The following is a 12,643-nucleotide window of genomic DNA, read 5'->3' as shown; positions in this document are numbered from 1 at the left end:
ACAAAGGTCTGCTCTCTAGAATTTATAAAGAACTAAAATACATTAGGGCCCCTAAATTTAAAGACCCAATCCAAAAATGGGCATCTGAGATGAACACACATTTCTCAGAGGACGAAATTAAAGAAGAGAATAAATATATGAAAAAATGCTCCACATCACTAGCCATCCATGAAACGCAAATTAAAATGACACTGAGATACCATCTCACCCCAGAAAGAATGGTTATCATAAGTAAATTAACCAACAACAAATGTTGGAGAGGCTGTGGGGAAAGGGTAACCCTTCTCCACTGTTGGTGGGAATGTAGACTGGTGCAATCATTATGTAAATCAGTGTGGAGACTCCTTAGAAAACTAGGACTGGAAATTCCATTCAAGTCAGCTATCCCCCTACTGGGAATTTTTCCGGAGGAACTGAAAACATCATATCATAGTGATATATGTGTACCTATGTTTATAGCAGCACAATTTGTGATAACCAAATCTTGGAAACAACCAAAATGCCTGTCACATGAGGAATGGTTGAAAAGATGTGGTATTTTTATGCAATGAAGTATTACTCTGCTATAAAGAATGATAAACTTGAAGCACTTATATTTAAGTGGATGCCATGTGAAGATAATAAGCTGATAATAAGCTTCTCTTCTGGAGGGTTAGCAACCTAAGTTTGCAGACCAAAAATTAGAGAAATAGAAGGGCTGCAAGGACAGCCAATATTATGCAAATAGACTTTCAAGGTCAGTGAAGACTGAGGACGTAGGAGAACCTACACTGGAATATCAGGTAACTCAGTTGTGTCCCAAATTTTCTGATCAAGGAGACTATGGAGCCACAGAGCAATGTGATTGATGACATAGAGTGTGCCTAAAGAGAGTCACATGAAGAGAAAACATTCTCTCAGGCTTTCACAGAGAGCAAACTGGTCAAGCATTGGCTGTGACTCATCCACATGGCTAACACTGACAAAGGATGTGCAAATTGCATTACAGGTTACAGGATAAATCGTGAGGGTACTTGACTGACCTTATCATATACAAGAGTTACATTTCTTGTTATACAGGTCTTGCTTTACCTTGGTCTTAACCATCCAGCAGAAAAGTATAAAATGAGGTATATAAAGTAAAGCCATATTAATATGCTGAGCTGTGAAAGGCTCAAGTCAACAACTTCTGTGAGTAACCCACTACTATTGTGGACTGCTGGACTGTGTTGGATTGTTTTGCTGAATTCACGCACCTATAGTATTTAGATGCCAATGGAATACCCATCTCTGACAGGACTAAACAAAAAAAGGTGATACAAAGGAAGGACCATTTTGTATCTGTATACACAGAATAGTTAGGATAGATACACAGCTACTTTTGCTTAATTCAATGAGAAGAAATATTTATACTAATAGTGTTTGGACAGAATATTTGGTCTGCACCTTGTACTATGGATAACTGCTAAGAACATAATAATGTACAATGTATTAATTATTTAAACTATCCTACTAGTCAGTTTTGAAACTGTCTCATTGATATTTTTTTCTCAATAAAACAAAATTTTAAAAAAAGCACAGGCCAGCCAGTTTCACAGTTTGTGCCTCTCTGGTCCCGCCCCTCAAGCCCCCTGTTGCTCCTCTACCTGCATCTGCCCCATAACTTATATGAGGCTTTGGGGGTACAACTAGACAGAAACCATAACATATTCCAGTAACTAGAAACTATATATTCTGAGTGTATCTTATCTATATGTAGTTCATGTATATATAGCCTGTCTCTGAGGTTACACATGTATAGTGTGAGTATATTTATAAATATACACATACGAATATAAATTTGAATTCATGGCTTTCATTTTTAGAGAAGTGCTAGAACCCTTAAAATGTCTTAAGAAAGAAAATATGGAGACAGAGCAATGGAGCTCCTGAAATAAGCATGGCTCTTCTCACAGAGGGCCAGACTCGAGCACAGGTGACGGAGGTCCAGAAGAGGTGACAGGGGTGCAGGTGGATGGCGGCGAGCTGACGGTCACAGCCACCAGGTCAAGGTCATGCAGTCAGTTTGTAGCTCTAGCTTTTCCACTGTACTTCCCAGAAGCAAAATACTTTCAAGGTGTGTATCAACAGAAAGCAATTAAAGACACCTTCGAGGACCATGAAAAAGAGAAACAAATACCCATGAAAGCGGCAGTGAGATAAGAAAAATAAAAATGCTTTCCATATGCCCAGGATATTTTCTGCAAATCATTTGCGCAGTCAGATCTCATGAAGAAGAGCAAGTAGCTGTCATTTTATCCCAATCCATTCCTCTGTTCTTGGTGAGAACCAGGGCTAATGGGGTTACACCACAGTGAGGTCCAGTTCATATAAAGAAGAGGCTCTCAAAGGTCAGCGTGTCCAGGCATGGGACGAGAGGTTGTGACCTTCATCACGGGTTATTAGAGTGGAGGCCCCAGCCTGGGCAGGGTTACACTGCCTCCTAACCAGGGAAGGCGCTGAAAGTAGTGGCTTCTGAGTGCAGGCCCATGAGGGTGACTTGGGATTTATATTTTTAACAAGTTATGGAAGTGATTCTCCTCACTGGGGGAGTGCATCAGACACCTTTAAGGAAGTGTTGCAACTTCAGAATTTATAAATTTCTGCCTGGAAACAGCAGCAGTGAGGAACCCAGACTACAGCTTTGGTTCTGTCCTCAGCAAGCCATGTGATTTCTGCACACACTGCGTCGTGCTTGTGAGACTCCGTTTTCCTGGCTGCAGGAATAAACAAGCCTTGGTGTATCGCATGCCTCTTAGGTGCTGAGAATTTGTGTTTCTGAGAGTGGTGTGGAAGAGATTAATCTCCAAAGTCTCTGGAAAGTTCTTTAGGACAGTCAGGTGAGACGGCCTTGTCCTGGAATGCCTGTGTGACAGCTCGGCAGAGCGGAGCAGTGTGGCTGCTTTCCTGGGCTTGGCAGGTGTTTGTCCCAGGACGTGTCTGTCATACACTGGGCAGGGGGGACGGGGACACAGCTGGAAAGCCAAGAGCTGAAAGCCCAGAAACCTCACTGCTCTAGCACCAACTGTCTTTTTTTTTTCTTTTTTGTTCCCTACTTGCTATTCAGAAGGGAGGGTGGGCAAAGGCTGATCTGCAGTCCTGAAATGGACATGGTAGGGTGATTGTGAGGTGCCCTTTCTGTGGACATATACTAAACAGCCTGAGGAGGTGAGACGGTTTTGTACAGATTTGCATTTCTTATGAAAGAGCAAAAAAGCCAATGAGCCTTTGATTTAGTGCCAAGCCTCACCCCTTGTAGCTTTTAATTTTTCATCTTTTGAAGGAAAGATTGTATTTCAATGTCTATTTTTTGCTAGTTATATTCTAACTATGTCCACCCCCGCCTCAGAGCCTTTCCTCCCTGGGCTGGCCATTGCAAGTCCAACGTGTCCGACCCATGGGTGGACCAAAGGGCATTCCTTTACTGTCATCCCAGAGATGTCTATGAAGCCATCTGTAAGTTCCTGATATGGAATAAAGACGTTTTCCTTTCCAAGTTCGCAGAGAAGTTTCAAACTCGAAGTCCCAGCCCAGTGGTGGTGAACCTATGGCACACTCGCCACAGCAGGCTGCTCGTATCAGTGAAAGCTCTGAAAGGCTGGCCATCACTACCCTAGAAGGTGGGAGTGGGTGGGTTCACCTGCACAGCCTAGGCAGGTAGGGATGAACTAATACACAGCTCAGTTGTAAAAATCATGGTTCTCAGTCAGGTCCTTAACATCCCCTGCCACTTAGTCCAAGGTGACCTTCAAATCCATACATTTTTAAGATATTCATTTTAAAAAAGATGCATGCCATCAATCTGCCGCATACAACTGTACTTCCTGGACAGCACCACTTACTGCCCATTTAAAGCCTCAAACTCAGCAGGACTGAAACTGATCTTGCGCCCTCTCTTCCCCCAAACATAATTTTCTCAAGTGCTCACTGATGGCCCTGCACCCATAGGAAAGTGCGCCAGGTTGGCACGGAGGTGTCAGCACGGCTTGGGGACCCAAGACCCAGGACGAGATTGATTTCCAGCTTCTTCACCCTGGCTAGCCGTGAACTTCCTCTTCCGATTTCCTGTGCACGCCACGCCTTCCCCGGTCAGTCGCTGCTATGATGCTGCCCTGCTGTCCAAGTTCCACCTGCACCCTAGCCCGATGAATTCTTTGTCTCCCTGCCTCCTCCCTGCACGTCTTCAGCAGCCCTCCTGTGCTAAGCAACAAAGGTTTCTTTATTTCTCTCCTGCACCAGAAGAAGGAACTCATATTATGTAAAAGACCGTCTTCAGCTAATATGTGCTAGATCGATACAGCTTATCTTTATTTGTATTGAATATATTTATTTAAATTTATTGAGTTAATCTCTATTAAATATTTAGCACTAACAAATATTTAACCAGTTAGGTTAGAATAGATATTTGAAGACCAGAGAGAAAAAGAGGAGAAAATCATAAGCGGTTCAACATAGATAATCCAAACAGGTGCTTTCAGTTCAGCATCTGTATGGAATTTACCAGGTAAGTGGACTCTGTAAAATGGAAGACCACAAAATGCCCACCCCTCTTGTGTCACTGTTCCAGGTGGCCGGAATAACATATTAGGAAGATTGTAAACAAAGGCACCACAGAGGTACCTAAGGGACTTATCTGAAACAACGACACCCATTCATCATTTTTGTCATTTAGTGCCACAGAACCTTTTGAAGGTACCTGTGAACTCTAGAAAACTGGATTTCAATTTTTATTTGCTTATAACTATATCTTTTCTCTTACCTCTATATTCATTCTTCATATATTCTTTCTTCAAAATCCATATTTGCAGGCTTTTTTCCTTTACAGTGCTTCAATCTTAACTATTTTTTATTTTTAATAATTTATTTATTTAGTTTGTTCGGTACAGGGTCTCACTACGCAGCTGGGACTTGTAGTGATCCTCCTGTCTCAGCCTTCCCAGTACTGGGCTTACAGGTGTGCGCCACCACGCCCATTTTCAGTGGCCTGCACAGTCTGCCCCAGCATGGCATGTGATACCAGGGGTTGAACTCAGGTCCTTGCTCTTGCCAAGCAGACACTTAGACCGCTGCACTATCTCCCCAGTGCATCAATTTTATCTCTTTTGCTTCTGTTTTCTTTTGGCAAATACAGATTCTCCTTGATTTATGATGTGATTACATCCTGATAAATTCCTCAGAAGTTGAAAATGCTGGAAGTCAGAAATGCGTTTAGTCTTCCCAATGCACTGAACATCTTATCTTAGCAGCACTGCACGCACCTGGAGTCTCCTCCTACCCTTGTGTGGTAGATGAGGAGCCGTGGCTGCCTCTGTCCAGCACTGTTAGAGGATTCTGAGCCCATCTCTAGCCCAGAAAATGGTCAAAGTCCAAAACTTGAAGTACAGTTTCTACAGAATGCATATGGCCTTCACACTCTCACCAAGCGGGCTCTTAGCAGTGCATGAGATAGAGACCCTCTGCTGGCTTAACTATGACTCATTATCTCATTGTTGCCTTCATTTGTTTTCGTTACCGAGAAATGCAGGCCTCCTCCAGAAGAGGAAAGCTACCCTCAGCTGTTGCCGCTGGAGGGGAAACTCCAATGCTGGTAATAGAATCACCTGAAAGAATTCAAGGGCATCACTAGGAGACTGGCTCTTTGGCTTACGGTTGGAAAGTCAGTGGAGACTGCGGTAGGCACTGGTTACTCTTCCTTACAGAACTGGGCTTTGTTGGCATAGTAAGAGCGGCCACATTGCCACAGGCTTTGAGCTTAAGTTTGGTCCTTGGAGGACTTGGTGATTTGGACTTTTTCTCCATATAGCTCTCTGCTCTAATGCCACCAACTTGAGAGGACAAAGAGGTGGAAGGATTTTTTGAAATAAAGTCATCTAGAGGAGGCTGGGTTTTCCCTAGAGTAGCTCGGGGTGGCGTGTCAGTGCTGGTGCTCTGGCTATGGGCGTGAGTGGATTGCTCCTGCGGTTGACTATGGCTCCTTCTGACAGCACTGCCAGGGGTCTTCGCTTCGGTCTGTGGCTGCTGAGGACTCACTGCTGCAGACTGAGGACCTGGCTTTCGGCTGGCATAGTTAAATGAATTCTAATTACCAGACTGCCCAAACAGGGGCTGTTTTGCAACATACCTTGAAAATGTACCTTGAAGAGGCTCAACACAAAAATCGTCTTCTAACCTGGGATGTACTGGTCGTGGTGCACATGAACACCAGCCTGAGCCATTCTGCGGGAGGCAGAGCTTCCCGCTGCGCTGCTGTATCGCAGACACTGAGCTGGTGATTGGCCTCGATAACTGAGCGGGCGCATCTGTGGGCAAATGCTTTCTAACTAGATGAACAGTCTGCTTGGTAATAGTTTCTGAGTCTTTCAAGGACTCTATTATATAAGCAACGCTGTTGCTTAGCTTTCCCCAGGGCAAGAGCTAGTCAGCTTGCCTTGGGCTTTTTGTTTGATTCCCATTCTGCACTCATTTGTCATATCCCTAAATTCTTTGTCCCTGTGTGTGGACACAATACGACTGTCTTAAACTTCGTATCTTGAGAATGGGGCACTGACTTCCCACTTAGGGGGCTACCTTTGAAAGATATTCAATCCAAGGATGTTTATTTCCTAAGGAGATTATTAGAATAATGACATCCCACTTTGGGAAGATGTCTTTAAAATAGAAACCCTGTACTCTCATCTTGCCATGTTACAGAAGAGAAAAAAACCAAGACGAATGTTTTCGATCCATAATATTATGCTGGATCTCACTTAGAGTGAGCGGGCCTAAGACCGCCTCCAGCCACACAGCCTTTCAACTCTAGCTTCCACTTTCCCCACCAGGGTCTTGCATCCTATCGCTAACTGTCCTTTCATAGAGGGATTTGAAGGGTGAGGTCCTGTCATTTGGCAGCTGTGTGACCTGGCACAGGGTCCCTAAGCTCTGCCCCAGCGTGTCCTCCCATCAATAGGACCTGAGGCTTCGGGACGCTCGGGCGGTCAGTGCCACGTAGATCCATCTTTTTATTTTAGCCGTTCTAAAAGGAGGTGAGGAGGAGGGTAGAAATGAAGTCTTGGTGGGTCCTTCATTTTAGAAGGTAACTAGAAAAACTTGGGGAATGAGAGAATCATCTAAAATTTTATTTTAAATTAATTTGCTTATTGTTTGAATAGCAAAGGATGGACCCCTGTGTATCAAAACTTTGAAGAAAAACCATGAATTTATTAGCATAAAAATACACAGTGGTTCAGGGAGGCTGGATCTATTAGGTATGCAGGGACACTCTAAACTACTGGTAGTGTTATTTATAAAACAAAGTAGTTGGCATATATGATGCATTATATTGTTATCACTGAAACTATACTCACATGTTTAATATTTTTCACAGTAAAATTTTTAAAAGAAATGTTTGGGCGTGCGCGCACACACACACACGAAAGAACGTAGGACAATATTTTAAAACTCCTTTTTCGGAAGGCCAAATAGTGATTTAAAAGCATTTTGTAGAATTTGAGTTTCTTAAAACACAAAACTTTCTTTGAAACCTAGACTTAATTTCTTTAATATTTCTGTGTTTATTTCCGTCCCGCAGCCGAAGCTGCTACTGGGTCAGCTTACTCGTGGTCTCACTCCTTGCACGCGCCGAGGCCTGGACGCCGGGCAGTGGAGAGCTTCTCCCTAGACACCGAGACCAGCCCGGGACCGGCGCAAAGAAACCCGCGGAATGGCTCGCTCTTTGCGCGCGTAGAGTCTTAGACAAGCCCAGGTCACGATCCAGATGACGGAGCTCCCCAATAGCTTCTCCTTCCGCGGCCAGCCCTGCACGAAAAATATCTTACCTGTGACAACGCTCGGGATTTTGGACAGGAAACTCTTGACTGTTCTCACGGCCACACCCCCTGCCTTGTCGTCTTGCATCTTCGTGATGATGTCCTCAATCTGAAAGGAGTTAAAGGAAAGAAGGATTATTTTCTCCTACTAAGTTCTGAGAACGGGGGTGGGGAGAGAGAGAGGATGCTCAAGGGCGTAAGATGCGCTCTGAGAGAAAATTTCCCAGTTCCGTAGGGTGAAGGGGGAGAGGTTCGGTGTGTGATGAAATTTCTCCTCGGTTCTTGCTTGGGTTAGGTTTATATACAGTTTGGATCACGGGAGAGCGCCGGATTTTAATGCCTCAAATGCTAGTTTTCTATGGTTTAACCTGAAATGTTAACGCATACTGTTATGAAGTTCAGCCAGGGCTATATTTAAGGCCAGAGAAGGAGCAGCCAGCCCGTGCGGGAAGAAGAAAGGAGGAGGAAGCGGAGTGGGAGGAGCAGGTGGAGGAGAAGGGAAGAGGGAGGAGGAAAGGGGGGAGGAGAAGAGGAAGAGTCGGGGGAGGAAGGGGGAGAAAGGAGGAGAAGAAGAGGAGGAAGAGGAAGAAGAGCAGGGAAAGAGGAAAGGCTGTGAAGGAGGACCCAGAAGCCCCGACCTGGAGGATGTTTCCCCGTTTGGGAAAAGGAAACAAGTGGAGAAGGGAGGAGATAGGATGTGATTTGCTCCTCACCCACAGAAATAGCTCTGAAATTTCGGGAAGGGCTCTCTGAGTGAGTCCTTACAGAACCCCAAAATCTTCAAGCTAGAAACCGTGAGCCCCAGCTCACGCAGTTTCACATAGTGCGTTTATACTTAGAGAATAAGTGATTTTCCCCCAAGGCAAATGGCCTATGAATCATTTGACAGAAATAGCTCTCTTGTATTAGATGAAGTCCAGCATGGTATTATTCCATTATCATCGAAATATGGTCAGAGTTTATTATGTTCTAGTGATAGAAAAAGTTTTCAAAATCACCTTATGAAATACAGGACACTACTCTCATGTTTTCAGATAAAGAAACTGAGACTTAGGAATATCAGCGGGGGTGAGGAATCCTGAAGTATCGGCGACTGAATGCAACCATGTGCATTTCTGTCCCCTGCTGCGTGTCTGTCCAGGTCAGTGTGGGGACCCTGCTCACTGGAACCTTTCGGGGCCAGGGCTGATGGGACAGCTGCTGTCTCAGAGGCTGCTAGTCAGGGTACAGAGTGTCAGGAGAAAATTCTGGAGAGCTTCTTGCAGGGAATTCGGTGGTATAGCCCAGAATGTGCGCATACATGTTTTTTTCACAAGTCTGCCTAGCACTAGACACCTGGCACCACCCAATCCCAGAAGCACCAGGGGCCTTAGCCCTCTGATGGAAGGAGTAGAGAGGAACTGAACGTCTCTAACAAGCTCACATAGCTGCCTGCTGAAGAGCCACGTCTGGCACCAGTCAGAACCCTGAGCTCAGGCTTCTGATCCTGATCCTACTCCACACCCCTGCGAGGTTTTCAGAAAATAAGCTGACCAGGGAAATCACTGTCTCTGGAGGTCGCTGGGCTTCCCTGGAAAGCGCTGAGTGAGAAAGAATCCTACACTCCCAGCGCCTCAGGCAGAGGGTGAGTCTCTCCGAGAAAGAAAGGTCATCCTCTGAAGACTGTTAATCCACTGAGGAGAATACTAATCCACATTCGTAGTAGCTGTTTTAGCTACCACTTCTCTGTCCCCTAAACTTATCCCAACAATTTAGAGAGTTTGAGTGCAGCTTATCAGCATCTGAGGAGAGCAGCTCCAAGGAGGCGTGTGTCTTCTAGTGGCCGCCCGGCTTTGGTCCAGTGCATTGTTTGAGACCAGACACAACTGTTACATTGATGGCTTCTACACGAGGGCAAGTAAATCACTGAGAATCGAAGGGAGGGCTGGTGAGATGGCTCAGTGGTCTAAGGCACCTACTTAGAACAAGCTAAGCTAAGCAAAGCACAGGGACCGTGGTTCAGTCCCCAGCACCACATGCCAGCCAGTCCCGCCCCCTGGTGGGCTGACAGGGCCACACACACTAAATAAATAAATAAATAAATAAATAAATAAAATTAAAAAAAAAAAGAATCAAAGGGAAACCCGCCCTTCAATTCTGTGACATTAGACACAGGCATTAGATGGTGATAATTGTGGGCTGCCCTTGAAGAACGGGCATGAAGAATCCATGCAATCCCTAACAGAACCCTTTCTTCTCTAAAAGGAGAAAGTTGAGTTGTCTCCTCACAGGACTGCGTCTTGGAAGTGTGTATTTCCTTAAGAGGAAGCCCTTGTCTCCCTCCACTGACCACAGTGTATCAAAAGGTGTAGAGTTCACTAGGGACAGCAGCCAAGTCACAAGGACAGTCCCTTCATGGACTGAAAGGGGGCTGGCACTCCAGGAACAGCTCACAGTATTACTGGTCCCCAGTCCCTAGATACTCCACAGTATTCCACAGACGTGGAATCCTTGCCTCTGCTTTATGATGGGGGGAATCTGCTAATCACGATTGCCAACCTGACCGGACTGAGAGATGCTGGCAGGTTAACAAAGCATACACCTGGGTTGTTGGCCGGGCCATGGGCTGTGGCCTTGGGTAATATCTGCGGTCCCTCATGCCTTTTCCATGACGCCATGCCCTGCTTTCCTTCCAAGCTGCCCTGAACCGAGGAGCTTTGTCCCCTTGTGCCCTTCACTGTGATGGCTTTGCCCTGGAGCCAGATGACCAGGGACTTCATTGTCTGAAACTGTGGACCAAGTTCAACGCCTCCTCTTTTAAGTTGCGGTGTTGGGTATGGCGTCCCACAGTGGGGATGTGAGCTAACACAGCGGGTGACGGTTTGCCCCTGACGTTCAGGCTTGGCCCCAGGAGTTGCTTGGGTGCTTGGATTCTGCTAGACTCACGGTGAGAGCATGTTTACAGTGTCCCACGTGGTTGTGCCTGCGTTCTCCACTTGCTCCAGGCCTTTTGCCACGAGAGAAGTGTACCTCAGGGAGCTACTGTTCCAAAGAAGGTGCTCCCTCTGGGCTCCTGAGTGAGAAGCCAGAACTTATTCCTACTTTTCACTAAGTTTTCTAGGGTTTTCTCTACAGCAGAATTACAACACAACAGGGCTCTGAAAGTACATTTATCAAAAATCACCAGAACTAGAGCCAACATTTGACAGTCAGAATAAAGCAACCTTAGAATTGATATACCTTTGGTTCTAGCCCATTTGAAGATGGCAGAAAGTCAATTTACACTATCTATCATCTACTTAAAAACTTTAGGGCCTACACTACCTCAGGCTGCTTATTCCACTGTGGTGTCAGACCATCTTTTTTCTATTTGCGTTTGATTCTGGAGCACAGTCCATTGCCATATTAGCCACTGATGGCCCTGAAACTCCTTGCTGTGATTTCTAGAGGATGCCCAAGCATTCATGGGTGGGCTTTCCATCCACTTATAAGAATGATCAGCATTTTCAAACACCTATTTTATGAACAATAGGCAATATGCCCTAGGTTTTAAATAAATTCTTTTAAAAACAAATTCTCTAATTTATTCCTCAGTCTTAAAATTTAATAAAGATGGTGACAAAGAAACTCAGAAAGGTTAAGTGATTTATCACACAGCCTGTGTCAAAGCTAGGTCTCCTACCCAAGTTAATACCCAATTAATACCCAATTATTGTTTTTCAGCTCTGGAGTACATTTATTGACTTCTCAGATCTCCAGAGAAACTTGGCTACAGCCTGGATGTGAGCCGCGTGCCTGTGAAGTTTAGAAATGGTGGCAGACTCTGGAGGTTGCTTATCAGAGAAACCCTGCAAGTGGCCTGGAGCCTTGTTATCGCTAGGAGTCTTTCTTCTCTTGTGCCACTCACCAGGACTAGGGGCTTGTTTCTTTTGAGTCCCAGGGGCTTTCCAGTAGAGCTTGGTATTGCTCCTTCCTTGCTCTTAATTCCCCAGTAGAACAAGGCATCAAAGGAAAGCGTTCCCTACCAGCGCCACCTGGTGGAATTCAGACTTTCTAAAACATTTTCACTATTTTCAACTCATCACTCTTAGCAGCACTCTACAGCCTGAGCAGCTAATTGCGGTTATGGAATCGCGGCATCTATCTCCCTTCTTAGATCTGAATCCTTTTACAGACATGAAACGGCTCGACCTGGGTTTTCACTTCCTTAGCCAACACTTACTGGATATTTACTTTGGTCCAGGAACAGTTCTAAAACAGTTTCTCTTATGAACTTACTTACTTCTCAAGGGAAATAATTATTATATCCACATCTTATAAATGCGGGAGCTCAGATCGCCTCAACCGAGGTCTGCAAACTCCCTTCTCAGATACCAGGCACTTAGTCACATTTGCGTTCCAGTGCGGTCCTAAGTAGCGAAGGATGGTGCAGGAAAACATCCAGACACTCGGCCTCTTGGCTGGCCTAAGGGACTGCTGCTCCGCGCTGGCTGCCATTTTGGCGTCCAAGGGTCTCTCCCAGGGTTGGGAATGGGGCCTGGGAGGGTCTGTACTTCTATTTTCTTGACTGTTTCATTCCATCTAACTTCTGACTCTTTTTGTTCTTTAGAAAGAGCAAAATCAATTCTCTGACAAGCTTTCCTAGAGGCTCTGAGTCATGAGGGAGTATGTTTGTCCCTAAGTGCCAGTGTGCAGATCAATAAGCAGGTGACCCTTATCTGACAGCCAAGCAAAGCAGAGAGACCACTTAGCCGGCTTGGCTGGTTCCACCTGGATGGGCCACGACAATGGGATGCCCTTTGCCACAGAGCTCCAAGCTCAGCGCTGTCACACAGGTAAGA

General features: G+C 45.4%; 1 protein-coding gene across 3 annotated transcripts in view; it reads right to left on the bottom strand.

Annotated features, from left to right (window-relative positions):
• Rgs6 (regulator of G protein signaling 6) overlaps positions 1-12,643 on the bottom strand; it is a 657,652-nt gene that overhangs the window by 194,472 nt on the left and 450,537 nt on the right. For all 3 annotated transcript variants that reach the window (XM_023703302.1, XM_012517111.2, XM_023703304.1), the window contains exon 3: positions 7,833-7,932. In XM_023703302.1, the coding sequence (XP_023559070.1) occupies positions 7,833-7,932 (100 nt within the window). The remainder of the gene's footprint in view (positions 1-7,832; positions 7,933-12,643) is intronic.

This window comes from Octodon degus, unplaced genomic scaffold (genome assembly GCF_000260255.1).
Source record: "Octodon degus isolate 3935 unplaced genomic scaffold, OctDeg1.0 scaffold00007, whole genome shotgun sequence".
Classification (NCBI taxonomy): Eukaryota; Metazoa; Chordata; class Mammalia; order Rodentia; family Octodontidae; genus Octodon; species Octodon degus.
The sequence above is the reverse complement of the archived record's forward strand: the minus strand, read 5'-3'. Positions and strand labels throughout refer to the sequence as shown.